Below are 18,184 nucleotides of genomic sequence, written 5' to 3'. Positions count from 1 at the left end.
TGCAACCCAGGCTAAAGCATTTCAAAGCACCAATACAGCCCAAGACAAAGCCTCCTAATGTGTCAATGCAGCCCAAGCGAATATGCAGCAATGCAGCCCAGGTCCTTGCCTATCGATGTGACACCAGCACCCTGGCTGTACAGGGTGAAATGCTGTCAATTATTATTGCATTAAGGGAGGCATGCATTTCATGTGGAACATCTGTAGAGTCTGTTGGAATATTGATTCTTGAAACTTTCCAAATATTAAAATCATGGTCGTTTTACGCAGAAGTCCGTTTTAAGAGCGTTGGATCACAACCCGTAGATTGAATATTAACCTCGCCTATATTGCATTCAATGAGTCTAAACATAGTACGATCTGTATTTATGTAATGTCAATATTATTTACAATAATTTAGAGTAGTATTTCCGTACCATCATCCCACTGTGACCCCATGTCCAGGTTTGTACACTGAGCGGACTGGTTCAGTGAGATCTCTGGGAGGAGGGGAATGTAGGGCTGTTAAATTGGGACCCTGCTGCAATAGGGATACGGGTGTTATAACTCGATCAAATCCCTGGGCGGCTATTTCAACTTACGACACCACTCGGGATCCTGAACCCCGCTTTGAAAAGCCCTGGTTTTGAGTCCGTATTATATTTGAATCCGAGATACTAATGCATGGGATCAGGATCCCTGACCACCGGTAGAGCTCTAGTAGCAGCCAGCAAGCTAATTATTTATTTGTCAGATCGTCTTGGCCTCTGCTATCTAGGGGATTACTGCGCTCCAGGACATTCATATCCATGGTTCATAAATGCTGGTGGTGTTAAGCTGGCGAAGATAAGTGGTAAGAAGTTCGATTGGGGCACAAACACCGTTCAACTAAATGGTCTAATCCTGTGCTGTCGATACCTTTGCGTTCTTGGTCAAGATGGTGCTGCTTTAAGGTGAACATGTTGTCTTACCATGTTCTGCCCTCTAGTGTTCAAAGGGCAATCTTTTGTTGCTTTAGGCTTCGTGGATATCGTGATACTTCAAAATGCTGGGCGTTATTGTGTAAGATGAGTTGGGAAGTTGAGGCGCACTTGACTGTTTTATCTAGTTACAGGCACCGTGACAGAAACGGTCAATTTACCATCGAAAAAATACGGACTTGGGAGAAATTAAAGTGGATGCATGGAGGCTGAAACAAATGTGTTCGGCCTACTGCCGATAGTATTCTCAATGTTGACGTCTCGCATCAAAGCAGTTCGCTGGAATTAAACTAGTTTCGGTTTTAATTCTGATTCCTTTCATGCTTATTTTGTAAACGTTTTTCTTGGTGATTTTCAAGGAAAATCGTGTTGTTTAACATGTGTAGAAAAATCGGAACGGAAAGATGTGTTCTGCACTCTCAACATTATGCTTTAAGGAGAATGTAAATGTTAACATTTATCATTTTAAATCACATTATGGAATAGGTAAACTGACGATTCCTTTTCAGCTAATTTATTTGGTTTAAATCCAATCTAAGAGTGAAACGAATTAGTGTATTCTTCAGTGTGCGACATCTCTTGCAACTTGAATAGACAGCCTGCTGTTTGGTTTAAGGATGTAGTTTTCTGAAGAAGGGTCCCGACCCGAAACGTCAGCTTTCCTGCTCCTCTGATGCTGCCTGACTCCAGCGTTGGCAGTTCTAACTAACCCTACTCAACATCATTGTTGTGTTTGCTACAGACTATCTTCATTCCATCAATCCACTTTTCCCGTTTGTGGCTGATTGCGTCTTAATGAAATCTTTCTGTGTAAATTCTGCTAACAAAACACATACCAGCAACCACGTGTCCGTTTTCAGTATTGGCCAGACGTGAGTGGAGATTATTCCTTGCAATTTTCAGTAAAATTCTAAGCGAATGCTGGTTTAGTTCTTTGATTAGAGTTGGTGAGGTTATTTTGGTAGTTAATAGTCTCCCTAAACCTCAACACATTTACTTCAAATGTCCCTCTTTAACAAAGGTTTTGGCCATTTGTCCCAATGTTTCCCCGTTCGTTTGGCTCACGATATTTTTGGGACTAAACATTCTAAATACATTTCATCCTGTAATTAATGCAGGTTGAAGGCGGTACCATTGTGGTATTGGATCTTTGTTTGTCGTGACCCGAGACTCTTTTGACAGTCTAAGAAGACACGACCCTGCTGACTAATTCCCGGAGTTTATCTCCTTGTTCGACCCCTGAATCAATGGCCGAGATAGGACAAACTGCCGCCCCTTGCAGTTACTGCTGCACTGGTTGGATAAAAATGACTGTTGAAATGAAAGACACACTGGAAAATATCTAATTATCATTAATGACTTTAGATTAAACGTTAAAAATATAACCAGGTGAGCAGCAGGTAATGTCCCTTTCCTGTGCGTGGGAAATCCCGTCTCACTAACTTGATTGAGTTTTTTGGAGAAGTAACTAAGAAGATTGATGAAGGCAGAACAGTGAATGTTGTCTATATGGACTTCAGTAAGCATTCGTCAAAGTTTTGCATGGTAGACTGATTAGCAAGGTTAGATCACTTGGAATCTAGGGAGAACTAGCCATTTGGATATAAAATTGGCTCGAAGGTAAAAGAAGATGGTGGTGGAGGATTCCATTTCAGACTGGAGACTTGTGAGTAGCAATGAGCCACAAGGATCGGGACCTTGATCAGATGGGCTGTGGAGTGGCACATGGAATTTAATTTAGATAAATGTGAGGTGCCACATTTTGGAAAGACAAATCAGAGCAGGACCTGTACACTCATTGGTAGGGCCCTGAGTGTGTTGCCAAACAGGGGTTCAGGTTCATGGTTCCTTGAAAGCAGAGTCACAGATAAACAGGGTATCGAAGATGGCATTTGGTATGCTTGCCTTATGGCTAATGCATTGAGTATATGAGTTGAGAGGTCATGTTGTGGCTGTATAGGACATTGGTTTTGCCTCTTTTGGAATACTGTATTAAATTCTGGTCTCCCTACTATAAGAAAAATGTTGTGAAACTTGAAAAGGTTCAGAAAAGATTTACAAGGATGTTGCTGGGGTTAGGGGTTTTGAGCTATAGGGAGAGACTGAATAGGCTGGAGCTATTTTCCCTGGAGTATCAGAGACTGAGGGGTGATCATATAGAAGTTTATAAAATCATGACAGGCATGGATAACATCCATAGTCAAGGTCTCGAAACTAGAGGGCATAGGTTTAAGGTGAGAGGGGAAATATTTAAAAGGGACCTATGGGACAATGTTTTCATGCAGAGGGTGGTGCATGTATGGAATGAACAGCCAGAGGAGGTGGTGGAGGCTGGTGGGATTACAACATTTAAAAGCCATGTAGATGGGTATATGAATAGAAAGGGTTTAAATAGATATGGGGAAAATACTGGACACAGAAAGAGCCCATTAATCAGAACATCTGGTCAGCATGGACGAGTTGGACTTAAAGGTCTGTCTGTATGCTGTACATTTCCATGATTTTGACTCTTGGGCTAAGGCCTACCTACAAGTCCCACATGCTCCAGATGTGTTTAATTACACCTCTGAACAGATTGATTAGAAAACACCTACTCCCCTGGCAGCATTTCCCTCATTTGGAGAGTTTTTACGGTGCATAATAATGACCCTACCTCTGGGCTAGAAATTTCGGGTTCAAGTCCCACCTATGCCAGAGGTATTTAATGTCATTTCTGAAAATATCTATAGTCCTGTGACTCAAGACAAGGGTGGCGTGATATCTTGAAATCCATCAGCTTCTCAGAGTCTTCAGAAAGAGAATCCTTATTCTGAGTAAAACCTCGAATTCTGAAATAGGACCACTGTTAAAGTTGTTCGGAGCTGGGATAGTTAGGACATTGCCTTTCAGAATATTTGACAGAATATATTCCCAGCCTGTGAGATCTTGGTGTAGATACTTTTAATTTATTTAAGTGATGCTCTTGCACACCTCTGAAGCAGGTGGGACTTGAATCCTGGTCTCAGAGGTAGGGACATTACCACTTCACCACAAGAGTCACGGTGTAAGCTTTTGAAATCGATTTCAGAAAGCAGTCAATATTTGAGTTTCTGATTGGCTCTTGGCCTTTTGCCGAACTGTGTGTACACCGCCACCCTCAGTGGAGAGTGTAGCCTTACTGGTAGAAGCTTTGGCAAAGTACTTTAAAAAAAGTAGCTGGCCTCGCCCCGTCTGTGGAGGAGGTTATTTGTAGGCAGCGTGTTGCTTATCTATGTCTACAGCTCCTCTGGGGTGACTAATAACATTGTCTTAGGATAAAAGCACATTGAGCTGTTTACGAAGAGACGCGTACAGTATAAAAGGAGTGTGTCTGGCTTGTGGCAGCAGTATAGTCGAACGGGACTGGAGTGAAGCACGCAGCTCTTCTAAACTGGACCTAAGATTAATTTGATTCCGCTGTTTACTTACCTCCGGCGCATTTACTATAGAAGCCGCCGATAGTCTTTCCGTAAGGAAGGGAATACTATCCGACTAGAACACTCTGATTTAATCTGCAGAATGGACTTTAATGTGTTCTTTTCCCTGCTCCCTCTGTTGTGGGCACTGCACTTTTCAACAGGTGGGTTTAAATCCTCATGAGAACTTTAAAATCTGTCACTGTCTAATGTTCACATAATTCAAAGTTGATCTCCGCGTTAAGACGCATCCGGATAATGGGGGAAAACACAAATATTTTAACTAATCGTGAATTATTCGATAATTTGAATTAAGAAGTTTTGCAAATAAGATCAGGTAACACGTGTCTCTTCCCATGTGTATCTTTCTAATGCTTATATATCTATCATACACAAAGATTAACGCGTATGTAACAAATTCAATGCTAATTTACGCCATGTCTAATCGTGATGTTTGTTTCTATTTGGCTTTTTAATTCAAACTGTTTAAAAATAAATATTTTCGTAAAAATCTAATCTATAACACAAATGTTTAATACAGAATTAAGCAATTCGCTAACCAGGTAATGTAGTACCTATCGTCTCCACGCCAACATCGAAGTACTGTTTATTCCTGATGACTTTTTTCTCCAAAATGCGTGCCTTGTCGATTGTCATTGAACTATGTGATGGCAAATTTCATAAAACTGAAAGTAACTGGACTTTGTGGCTGAAATGTGCTACCAATTGACTTAACAGACAGGTTAACAGACAGGTGAAAAAGAAAACGCAAAGAACGATGGCTGCAGTGTGTGAATTAGCGGCTAGCTGGCTCTCTGACTAATACTCAGCAGGTGCTCTCCAAAAACAGCTCAGTTTCCAGGAGAGCAGCCCGTTGTTCCGAGCTGCATATTACTCAGTAACACCACTGGCACGTTACTGGCACTCTTTCCGCAGAGAGCGCTTCAGGGGGTTTCTGGAGCCATTAGGAATCTGCCATCCGATCAGAAGCGTTCTTCACAAATTACTAACAGAAAAGACCATCTCCACAGCTCAAAACGATACATGCTGGTTTTATTGGAGTTACGCAGTAATGTGTTGGATCTGAGATTGGATCTGGAGGAAGGTAGCAGCACTCGTTGCTCCCACCTCATGTTCCAGATTTGAATGAGCAATTATCAGAGATTTACTGGTTGTGCTGACCAGCGGAGCCGGGCCGTATACAAAGCCCGAGCCCACTCTCCCCGCCCCCACCCGCGGGATGCATACAGAGCTCGATATCCCAATGCCCCCGGCCTCAAACACCTTCATAAGGAGGCAACACTACATTCAAATATTAAAAAGAAACATTTTCACTCATTACAGTTTCACACTAGAGAAATTTTTGATCAATACTTAATTCTGTAAAATAGTATTACTGATAAGTTACAAGCAATGGTGTAATCAATGAAAGCCTTCAGCCCCTCTCTGATACTGTGCGGCACTACAATCCTCTGCCGTCGTCCACAGGTTCTCCATTTTCTGGTGCAGCAGTGACCAACTCTCCGGCCTCCTCTGCCAGCCAAGCTTCGAGCTCGATTCCCCGCCGGCTCAGCCGCACTAAGCGCTGTTCCTGCTCCTCCTTTCTGGACAAGGAATGCATCTACTTCTGCCACTTGGACATCATCTGGATCAACACACCCGAGTAAGTAACTCCTAGTGCCTAAGACCTGATGAAGCTTGATCTTACCCGGAAAGTAGGGGTATTGATCTCTAGCGTACGTAGAAGTGCAGTGTTAAGGAGTCAAATATAGTCAGGGGACAGTCCCGAAAACTAGATATAATGAAAAATGAAACCTTATTATGTGAATTTCGCAGTACCATTGTAGCATCCAATATAAATGGACAGGACGCCTGGCGAGGCAACCTATTGTGGCGCAAATTTATAACAGACTGTCTCTGCTATAGATAGTCAATAGTCTCATTCTAAACGCCAACCTCTAAATAAAATTCTTCTGCATTAAGAGACCATTAGAACTGTTGGCGTTTTCTTTGCTATATACCGTCATTTAAATTTTCTAGATAGGCATAAATATTAATCTCTTAAACGGGAAAGTCGAGGTGACTTATCTAACCCTCATAATAGTGAATCTTTATCATAGGACTATTCTGGCACTTTACGATGTTCACGGTTGGCGGGGTGGTGTGGAAATGGCGATTGCTTTTGGAAATAGTGCTGTACTTTGATTCTTTTCCCTTAAGGCGAGTTGTCCCATATGGACTGGGCAGTTCCCCTCGGGCCAAACGGTCCGTGAAGAAAAAATTGACAACGCTGGCGCAACGGAGGCAACGGTGTGAATGTCGAAGCCAAGAAGACAGCGTGTGCTGGCAATTCTGTGAAGATGGGCAACAGACACCAAGGTAGAAATTCACCACACCCGCATTTTCAGATTAATCACGGGTACAAATAGGTCGGGCCTAAAGCCAAAGAGTTGTGAAAACGTCCAGGACTAAAATATTCAGGCAATAAGTTCCTTTCTTGCGAAAAGGAAGCCTTAGATCATAACAGTTAATCGCTGAGTAATATTACTTACTTTGGGGTGAAATAGTGTGGATTGAGCCTATTATGGAAGTAAAAAGTCAACGACCGACTTTATGAATGAATGATTCCTTATTATTACTGCATGAATTTCACCGTCTGTAGCAGGTGTTTTTAACATTTTTACCCTTGTGTATGGATATGATGGTTCACGTAAAACCAAGATAGCTGCAAGTAATAACTAATTTTAAAGAGTTTCCGCACATATAAATCGCGAAAGCAAAGCGTTCAAATTCTTGCATCGATCTGTTCTTCATTTCCTAAAATTGCAAATCGCTGTGAATATGCAAACTTGTCTGGCTTCAGTTATATTTTCTGACGGTGGGGGCACTGTAATCCTCCACTTTTCTATTTCTCATTCACCAGCCTGTACCGCAGGGGAAACCCCAAGCAGATATTCTCAGCTTCGCAAATTTTTTACAAACTTTACTATTTAAGTTTAAATATGTTAAAATGAGAGCAGAAAGTACAATTTTAAAGTAAAACTGTACCTCTGCACACTTTGCTCCATTCGATTCTTGACCTCCTTTTCCTGACCCACAGGATGCTGCTCCATCTGAAAGAACAATTTTGACTTCCTTTTTTGCAATAAGTTTATGTTTCAATCGTCAATACATAATATTTAATGATCTACAGAAATGGCAAACCTTCACTAGGTTAGGAATTACCAGTAAAACTTAAAGTTTGTTCTGCCTTGCCTGCAGAACACTCCACTGCAGCCACTGATACAAATCTGTTGATTCATTTCCTTTTCTAATTTTGCTGATCATTTTCATTGATCACCACAACTCCTTCTTTCCTTGTGATGCTGTTTTATTTCCGGCCTTGCCATTAAAACTTTGCATGTGCCCACTTTGATTTGGGTTATGTTGTGTGGAGGAAAGATTTTATTTTACAAGATTGAGTGTGCTTCTATCCAACTAGTAACAGTTTCATTTTGTGATTCATTATAGAATAATTATTTAAAGGGCTATAAAACACGTCACCAATTAGTCTATTATCACTTATATTTGAGGGTAAATCCTGTTCGGTTCTATTGGCTTTAATCCTTGCTCAACAGGGTGCAGATTGGAACTGGCACAAGTTTGTTTTCAAACTTGTCAATGATTATCTTTAATGACCATAAAATTAGGAGCAATCAAAACCATGGCCATAAGAGCTCTCCATCAACAATTCTGTAGCAAGAATGGAAAATTTCAAACTAGCCCTGTGATGCATATTACATGTAATACAACGTTATGAGTCACTTTCTAATCTTTGAACATGAAATTATTCCTACATTAGTAGGCATTCTAGTACAACTTTTGAAAGATTCCTTTGATGGTTTTGCCCTTATTCTGATTGTTTTTCTAATTTGTCTAGGTTATTGCCTAAGATAAAACAGCACTGATAATGTGAATTGCTGTTGACTCTAAAATTAATAAAGAACTATTCTATTTTCCCTGCAGATTTTCAGTCAAGACCAAAATACAAAAGCAGAACACAGTGGAAGCTTCAGATAGAATGGGCCATAACAAACCAAACTGCACTGGACTGAAATGTATTTATCATCTCGTTAACATTAATAAAAGGTGAATTTCATTCATTTTCACTTATTGTCTGAAACATCAGCTTCATCATATTTCTATATATCAAATCTTTGTAAAACAATAAAGTGGGAAGATTCTGTTTTTTAACATGTTAGTGACAGCATAGGCATTGATGAAACATGTCCTATGAACAGAAGTACAAGTCTAAAGGAGCAGATTTGCAATGTCACTACAAGCAATGACCAGAGAAAATACTATCATTTACCCCCAATATATTTCAGTGTTCAGAATTGAAATTATTTACAAAAGGATTTAATTAGTTGAAGTTCTATTTTGGAGAATGTGTTTAGAAAACATACTGTAAGATTCCCTCAGGGATGATTTCTTATTTGTGAATTGAAGTTATGGTCAGAAATTAATTTGGTTTAAAACAGTCAGAGATAAATTGTAATGTATATGCAACGTTTCTCTACAATCATTTATAGATCGGTCAGCATGATTTTATTAAAACAGTGTTCACATAATTTATGCTTTGATTTGAAGGTTGGAGTCAGCAAACAGCAAGCATTTACCTACATCAATGAAATGGATTTACAGAATAAGGGAAGTAAGACAAGACAGTCACAATAAACTGAAGACATTACCAATTTCTATGACACACCCTGTGGCACAATGCAGGGACTGCAAACGCTGACAAGCTGCCAGTTAACCAAAGCAAAGAAAACACCATGTGTTGGCTGCTTCACAGAATGGATTACCATTCTGTTCTGGCAAGGGACCAGGGATTGACACTTCAGTGAGGAGCTTGCCAAAACTGTTGGAGGCCAAGCTACAGCCTAGCTGTACGTAAGAAAGACTGACCAGCAGAATGGAAATTAAAACAAGACACCTTTAAAAATGAAACAAGTTTGACTTAAAATAATACAATGAAATTCTGCAATTCATGCTCACCAGCTACAGAATGGATATGTGTCTACCAAAACGGGCTGAGATACATGTAACACACTAAACCAAGGAGTTCTCATTGAACAACAGAAACAAAGAACTGAGGATGTGGGAAATCTGAAACAAAAACAGAAATAGCTAGTGAAACTCACCGGGTCTGGTATCATCTGTGGAGAGAAAGCAGCATCAATGTTTTGGGTCAGATGACCCTTCTTCACAAGATGTTGCCAGAGCCAGTGAGGTTCTCCAGCAATTTCTGTTTTTGTTTGCGTTCTCACTGAACTCTAACTTAATGAGATTGGACAGATCAATGACCAGAGTGGTTTTCAGTGACATGGCCAAACGTTTGATCTTAGGAATAGGAAAGTGAATTTAACACATCAAATGAAGTAATGATTCAAAAGCACAAAGTGATTGTGTACATAAATAATACGTACAAACTTAAAATACTCAATTTAATATATTTTTCAAACATTGTATATGGAGTGCTGAAACTGCAGAATACACTTTTAAATTAAATCTACCTCACTTTTTGTAAGTGTAATTGGCTACAGATATGCCCAAGAAATAGCATTTACCTTTTCATGAATGGTTTAAATACTCCACTGTTTGAAAAATGTCAATGGGGTTAGTGTGATTGTGTATTATGTTTGGATATGATAGAGTGCGAATGTATTTAATAGCAGTGTATTTTGTTACTTCGGAAATAACGTGTCTGGATATTATATGATTGACTACATTGTCTGCATGAGTAACAGTGTCTGGATGTAAATAATGAACATGATTTTATGTGACTATATATCTGTGTGGATAAATGTAATGCATTTCATTAACAGTTTATTGTACAGCCAGATAAATATTACATCTTTATATTTGGTTTACGAAGTGTAAAGGAGATGATGCAATATTTCTTCTAAAGAGATGGTAAGCATTGATAGTCAGCAGGAACAGACATAACAGCAACAACTGCATGATTGAAATATTAATGAAGACAGTAGCAAATAATATCAATAACTGTTGAAAGTGAGGCATTAATTGGCTTAAATTTTTAACGTATCATTCACATTATTTTGACATTCCTAACTTTGGTAACTGACTGTATTTTAAACAGTGTCATAATGTGTCATGCAGGCCATATTGGTCTAGTGTGATTATTAGCTGGTATGTATTTTTATACAGAAATCAGTTTTATGTCATGTTTTTGAAAGTAGTTTACCTAAACAATAAAACATTTCTATTTAATATGAAAAATATATACACATTTTCTTATTCCAGAGAGGACAACCACTAGTTAGTTCTGAAAATGAATTTGAAACAAATTCTGGATTTGTTGGGGGTAGGGTTCTGATTTCTGAAGAAGGGTCTAGGCCCGAAACGTCAGCTTTCCTGCTCCTCTGATGTTGCTTGGCCTGCTGTGTTCATCCAGTGCTACATCTTGTTATCTCTTGATTTGTTGGCGTGGATTTGCACAGATTGAGTGATATTGTCTATTAGCTCACCATAGAAATTTCAGTTTTGTGGTTCAGAATTTTGCCTTTGCTTTCTGTAAGGGCTCCTAACTAAGATAGTATCCCACTACCTAGAATGTATTATGTTATATATCACAATAGCTGAGCACTTGGAAGTTAGCAATCTAATTAAAAGGATTAGAATAATGGAAAGTGTGAGAATTGGCATTTTTTAAAAAAATCACCGTTAAAGGACGGATGCATGTTTGGGCTTTAAGACAATTTGAGTAGAGGGATATTTGTTGTTCGCTTGGTGGCACAACATCTAACTTGGAAGTGCTTAGTACTGAAGGAGGATGCCTGCAATTGAAAGTGATCCATTTCCTAACAAACATTTCTGATTTTGCTAAACTCAACAAACCCACTAAAAGTAATGATTTTTAAAGTAATGGTTGAAGATTTTATTAGAATTGTTAATCGGCACATTGCGACAATTTTCCAAAAAGCTGAACTCGCAGCAGTTTGAAAATCAGGACATTTTCCTTTGGTGCATTGCACTGTGGATGGAGTTTCAGTATGAAATGGTTTTGCACAATATTGGTGCCACATTTATAGTTTTGAATCTGGAGTCAGCCTAGCCTGACTCAAGAGTGAAATGGAATAAAGTGTACTATGAGAGGTCATTTCATTTGCTTTACTTCAGAGTCAGTTAAATTCATGGCACAATTTACGTGATTTAACTTTAATATTGATGTAAAACTGTCCTCCTGTACGGTGACTGGTTGTGTCCTTTTAGTTGATTTCAGTGGACTGACCTCCCAGATTGAGGTTCATTGCATGATGACCTGTTATATGTTTCATCTTAAACCATTACAAGTGCCTGTAGTTTACAAGTGAACAACAGACAACTTTATATATATGCTTTGAATTATAAATGCAGCATGAAAGACACCAATGAGATTCCAAGAAATTATGAGAGATTTCCAATTTATGGAAAGTATATTCTACTGGTTGTTCTTTCACACTGTCTTTTAGCAGTTGTGCACTAACTGTAATAACTTTCTAGCAAAATTAAAAAAAGGATCCAAATAGGCTAAAATGACAACCAGCACAAATCCTCAAATTACTCACATGACATAATCTACACACACAAAATGGGTGAACAGGATCAGGCATGTGCTAATCTAAAAGCAAATGATTTCTGGACCGTGTCTGATCTGATTTGTTTTTTTTAGCAAATATTTTTAGTTAGTGTTATTTGTGTGGACTTGTAGACATGCCATTTTGGTTGTTACAACTAAAATTTTGGAAATGAAATTCTTTCCTTGCTATTTTCTTTGGTGATGGAAGAAAAGGAGGAGCCTGAAGCAGAATTACTTGCTGCAGCGGCTGATTACTCACGTACACCCTTATCTATAGAGTTGTGTATGCTGGCGTAAGAATAAAGGATAAGGTCACCATTGTCCTGGAGGACCATAGGGCTCCTCATTAAAGTATGTTTAAACTGAGCGTCACCCATGCCTCAGCGATGAGGCTGAGAGAGTAGGATCTTCATGGTAACCTCAGCAAGTGTAGGAACTGAACTTGCACTGTTGGCATCATTCTGCATCACAAACCAGTCATTCAGCCAACTAAGCTGAACTGATCCAAGAATATACATTCTGCAACATTGGGAGAAGTTCCATTGTTTCAAGATCAACTGCATCATCTCAGACTCCACACTTAGGTCCCTGTAGCATATTCACAGAAGCAAATTTTGTATCTCATCCAACATTCATTCCTCAACCTATATCTCAAAATAAATTTATCACTTGTCATCTCATTTTTTGTGGGATCATGGTGTATGTAAATTGGATGATATGTTTGTCAACATAATTCGTTGTGATTTATTGGCTATGAAAGTTCTTTTGAATGTCTAAATTAGACAAATGGGACGATAAACTCAAATCTTTCTACTAGCTATTTGGTAATACTTGACGTAATAAAAAGCTAAGTAATGGAGGGTGGTGTGGGAGGAGCATGGGGTATAGCACCAAATGCTACCCACATCTCTCATTATCTACCACACTCTCTCTTTGAATAATCAATATAGTCTGGGAAGAACCATTTGAAAGAAATGAATTTCTTTTCCAGAATGCTTAATGAAACAGGCACTGGGCGAGAGGTTAGCAGCCCCATACATACTAAGCTTCCAGCTTTCTGCTACAAGTCACATTGTATGTACCTTCACCAATTAAGAAAATCCTAGCTCCCTCAACCAGTGAATTCTGTTATAGCAAAGTACATTTTAACCAAATGGCCAAAGTCCTCTTGTTCTTATTAGTAGGCTTTCAAATATATGGAAAGTTTTCGTAACAGCGCTGGATTCTTAATGCATTTTATTATTGCATGAGTTGGTTCTTTAAACACTTAAAGTAATTTCTTATTTAGCTGGCTAAGCAGGAAGATGAAGAACCTTGGCTTTTAACTCACATCACAAATCTTAAATGTTACCCATGAGTTGCAAACAAAATTTGGTTGTGACAATGAGTTTGTAGAGTATATTCTAGGCACATGAGTTGGGTTCAATGCAACTATGCTGATACAGTGACATCTTAAAGTAATGATAGTAATATTCTGGAAAGCTATTTCAACAGAGCAGACTTGCCAAGTTTGAATTATATTCGGTGGGACAAAGAAGGGAAATGTTACAGAGTCTGAAACATCCGTTTTATTTGCTTTTGTACAAATAATCATGCAAGAATCACCCAGTGACCTCTTGAAAGCATGAACTCCAAATGAACTGCTTGTTGGTCTGGTTGAAAGTGTAGGAGAAATTGCAGGACTTAAGGAGGAGGACAGTGGTAAGGTGCAAATATTATAACACATTAGAAGACAGTCGTATATACTGAATAGAGTGAGCAGTATATCAAGAAGAGAAGCAATTATGATTAAAGTTATATACCAAAACAGTTCTGTGGTAACACATCTCCATATTCTGACAGTTATTGTGAGACTATCCCAAGTAAAGTAATAGAAGTGAAAATAAGTAGAATTTGCAAATTACTTAATCCAATAAATTAATTTCCATGGCTGCACTCCTTCTGATGTAATTTCACTACCCACTGATTTTCCAGTAGGATGTAAATCTCTCATATCAGGGTAACAGGTGGTATATTTTATGAAACAATTCATGCATAAAAGTAACGGTTGCTTATGGAGGTATATTTTGAAAGGATTGAACCTAATGACTAGAGAGGTGTATAGAGCTATTTGTACGTACCATTTTATTTACACAATTTACACAGTATATTAAATGATTTGGTCTATATACAGTTACTGTATACAAGTGCACCGTAGTGTATGCAAGTGCATAATTTTAATATGTCAAAGCAACTTCAGAAAATCTATACTCCTGAAGTGTTTTGAACTCATCTGACCTTAATTTAAATCTCTTCCTTGCCCTGGTGGTGGTGAGCTGCCTTCTTGAACCGTTGCAGTCTACCTGCTGTGGGTTGACCCACAATGCCATTAGGGAGGGAATTCCAGGATTTTAACCCAACAACAGTGAAGGAATGGTGATTAATTTCCAAGTCACGATGGTGAGTGGCTTGGAGTGGAACTTGCAAGTCGTGGTGTTTCCATGTGTCTATTTCCCTTGTCCTTCTAGTTGGAAGTGGTCGTGGGTTTGGAAGGTGCTGTTTGAGGATCTTCGATGAATTTCTACAGCACATCTTGTAAATTGTACATTCTGCTGCTATTGAGCACCAATGGTGGAGGGAATGGATGTTTGTGGATGTGATGAGAGGGTTGCTCTGTTCTAGATGATGTCAAACTTCTTGAATGTAACTGGAGCTGCACCCATCCAGGCTAGTGGGGAGTATTTTGTCACTCTCCTGACTTGGGTCTTGGAGATGATGGACAGGCTTTAGGGAGTCAGGAGGAGAGTTATTCACCACAGTATTCCCAGCCTCTGTCCTGCTTTTGTAGACAGTGTGTTTGTGTGGTGAGTCCAGTGGAGTTTCCAGTCAATGGTAACCCCCAGGGTGTTGATAGTGGAGGATTCAGTTATGATAACACCATTGAATGTCAAGGGGCAGTGGTTACATTGTCTCTTACTGGTGATGGTCGTTTGTGTGGTGTTAATGTTACTTGCCACTTGTCACTTATTGTTTTCCTAGTCAGGTACAATAGTTTGGCCGTATATCTACCTGACTTATTTTTTATAATATTTTAAACAGCTCAGTCAGATAACTCCTCAATCTTCTATTCCGATGAAAATGCAAGCCAAGTGTATGCACCCAGTCCTCATAATTTAACGTTGTAAGCCGCAGCATTATTTCGGTGAGTACCAACTGCACCTGATCCGGTGTTTCCCCCTGAAGTTCTATGCCCACATTGAATGCATAGGGTCTGGTCAAAGCTGTATACAATGAAAGAAAAACTTCCTTCACTTTGTATTTTTAGCCCTTTGAAACAAAAGCCAACGTTCAATTTGTCTTTTTGATTGATTTTTCATCTGCCTTAGGAAGCCAATCCAAACAAGGACTTAAATGAAAGAGAATATCTCCTGTAAATAATACTTTTCAGCATGCTTTCCTACTATTAAGACGATGACTTCTTGATCGAAAGTAAGATCCAGTAAATTAACTCCTTCCAAGTGATCCAAAAAGAGCAAGATCTTTATTATAATATTTAAATCAATGTTGTTTTATTTATAGGATTTAATCAGGAACTGGAGGCAGACAAATTGGATTCAGACCATTGCCTAAAAAAAAAATACAGTGATAAAGAACCTACTTTCCAAAATATTTATATCTTTTTTAAAATGAAGACTTTTTATGGTATAAGTTCAATGGGTAAAGGAAAAACATTGTTACTGACTTTTACTTTTATCACAGTTGCAAAAATATTTGTCTCAGGATAAATAAAGACTTTTGTAAGGAGCTGTTGTCACCAAATGAATAAGGACTAGAAATTAGATTGTGATTTGTGGCCTGCACATGAATTGTTCAAGTGAGGTAGATAGCACCTAAATTTGATGCACGGACCTCACTTTCATAATCAGCCCTAAGGGATCCTGCATCACTGTCCCTTATGCAATGTTAGTAGAAGCCATTGTACACTACAAGGGGAAGAGCAGTGTTTTGAGCAAAGGACATGCTCCTGGCAGTGTTCTGTTTTCAAAGCTGTAGTCACTATAAAAGAGATAGCTGCATTAACATATAACAAATGGTTGGACAATCATCTTAAAACTCTCAGGGCAAAGTCCTCACAAGCATAGAACAATGCAGATATTGACGAGAAAGTTAGATAAATCACGTGAGATTGCCAGTGAGGAGCTTCTTAACGTTGAGAGCAAAAGTCCCATTTTCCAACCAAGTGTTGAATGACGAGATGAGATTCTCACCAGTGAGTGACAAGAGGTTTACTTGCATGCACTAGCATGCATTAACATCATTTAATTAATTAATCTTGTCTAATTTATCTGCAGTTTCCCACCTGCTGGATAGAAGCTAGATAGTGACAATTTCTGACATGAAAGTCAGAGCGGTTACTTGGCAATTCCAGCTCACCACTTGCTCTTCCAGAAATTGATCTTGGACATTAGTCACCAACATCTCAGGGCACACCCCAAGGGCAGCAACTGCATGTACCCCACCTCCAGTCCACTGACATTGGCATTGGACATGTATCAGCTTTATTGACAATGTCCAATCTACTTGCAAGACAGTTCTTCATTTCATCCGGCAATGGAGTGTGCCAGCACCTTTATTTGAAGGTTGCTGCCAGGACATTTTGCATGCAGGGACAGGCATCCTGGATTTAACCATGGTACATCACAAGGATCCTCAATTGCTCTTTTAGCACTCACTACTTGGATGCTCACAACATCTCTTCCTTACCTTATCTTTTTGCAATCTTCTTCCTCAGCCAGATCTTAAAGGTTCATAGTACATCTGTCTTGCCTTACCTTTAAGAGCAGACACAAAGGCATGATTGTCAGCAGTAATCAGTCAAAGGGAGAACATTTTTATATAAGGCAGCTTGTAGCTTCAATCTTACAACTAACTCAATGTACTAGCAGTTTACGCAGCAAACACATTTCACGTGCATCAACTGAGTGGCCATGTCTTAAAGTTTAAGGGGAGTAGCCCTCAATCAAGTCAAAGCAGACACCTTTCAGTCAGGGGTCCCAGTACAGTAAGGCAAGTGAAGCCTCTAATTTCTGTCTATGGTCTTGAGCATGGTTATTTGGCCACTCGGGGCAGTTAGAATCAGGGCATCTGTACCTTTACAAGTCTGGGCCACAGTCAGTCTGTACGGTTATTCACTAAATATTAAGGGGGGGATTTCAGGGGATACTGCTGCAGGACAAATTCTGGGAAGTTAATCGTGGGGATTGGAGACAGTATGCAAGGATGCAGAGGAAATAACAATTGGAGGAGCAATATAACATATCAGGGTGGCACAGGGATGCTAGAGCATGGGAGGGAAAGGCCTAACAGGAGAAAGGGTTCATTGGCAGTCAGCGCTGGCCTAAAAAACAATGGGGGACAGTGCACCACTAGGTTTGACATTATGACTTGATGTCTGGAGTTTGGAGATAAACTGTAGAGATTAACAGTTAAATAAACTAATTCCATTGTATTCAAGATTATTACGGAAAAAGATAAGGATAGGCCTGAAACCAAAGTCTGATTTTAATCAGATCAAATATGATTTGGCCAGAGTGGACACAGTGCAGATACTTTTAGGTGTAGGCGAGGAGGCGATGGCTTAGTGGTATTATCGCTGGACTGTTAGTCCAGAGACCCAGATAATGTTCTGGAGACCAGCAGATGGTGGAATTTGAACTCAACAAATATCTGGAATTAAGAACCTAATGATGACTGTGAACCCATTGTCAAATGTCAGGAAAAACCTACCTGGTTCACTAATGTCCTTTAGGGAAGGAAACTGCCTTCCTTAACTGGTCTGGCCTACATGTTACTCCAGACCCACAGCAATATAGCTGAATCTTAACTGCCCTCTGGGCTATTAGGGATGGGCAATAAATGCTGCCTAGCCATTCGTGAATGAATAAAGGAAAATCAAAAGGTAAATCTTATTCAGAGCAGTGGGATTCATGCAAGAAGGAAATATGGAGAGTGCAGGGCCTACATGGTCTAACAACGATAGAGGGTGGGACCAACAAACGCAGAAAACTCTAGGCAATGAGTGATAAACAGCATTGGATAAAGAGAAAAGGAGATGCTTATGGCAGATAGCAAAGTGTTCAAAACAGCAGAAGCTGTAGAGGAGTTTAGAATGTGCTAGAAGGATTTTGAAA

At 39.3% G+C, this 18,184-nt stretch overlaps 2 protein-coding genes across 2 annotated transcripts in view; one reads left to right on the top strand and one right to left on the bottom strand.

The window, feature by feature from the left end:
- Window positions 1–18,184, bottom strand: part of LOC109927112 (glial cells missing transcription factor 2) — a 1,179,481-nt gene that overhangs the window by 328,606 nt on the left and 832,691 nt on the right. The gene's annotated exons all lie outside the window — the stretch shown is intronic.
- Window positions 4,318–10,598, top strand: edn1 (endothelin 1). Its single transcript, XM_020521647.2, has 5 exons — window positions 4,318–4,557; window positions 5,882–6,056; window positions 6,614–6,772; window positions 8,399–8,521; window positions 9,023–10,598. Exons 1-5 carry the CDS (start codon window positions 4,497–4,499, stop codon window positions 9,171–9,173), a joined length of 669 nt encoding a protein of 222 aa, XP_020377236.1. The 5' UTR covers window positions 4,318–4,496; the 3' UTR covers window positions 9,174–10,598.

Source organism: Rhincodon typus, chromosome 2 (assembly GCF_021869965.1).
Source record: "Rhincodon typus isolate 14 chromosome 2, sRhiTyp1.1, whole genome shotgun sequence".
In the NCBI taxonomy this organism is placed as follows: Eukaryota; Metazoa; Chordata; class Chondrichthyes; order Orectolobiformes; family Rhincodontidae; genus Rhincodon; species Rhincodon typus.
The sequence above is the reverse complement of the archived record's forward strand: the minus strand, read 5'-3'. Positions and strand labels throughout refer to the sequence as shown.

Excerpts from the sequence above, each read along its gene's own strand:
- edn1 (XM_020521647.2), top strand. The coding sequence starts at position 4,497 with ATGGACTTTAATGTGTTCTTTTCCCTGCTCCCTCTGTTGTGGGCACTG. Across the intron at positions 6,057-6,613 it reads ATCTGGATCAACACACCCGA|GCGAGTTGTCCCATATGGAC; the intron begins GTAAGTAACTCC and ends TTTTCCCTTAAG. Across the intron at positions 6,773-8,398 it reads GATGGGCAACAGACACCAAG|ATTTTCAGTCAAGACCAAAA; the intron begins GTAGAAATTCAC and ends TTTTCCCTGCAG.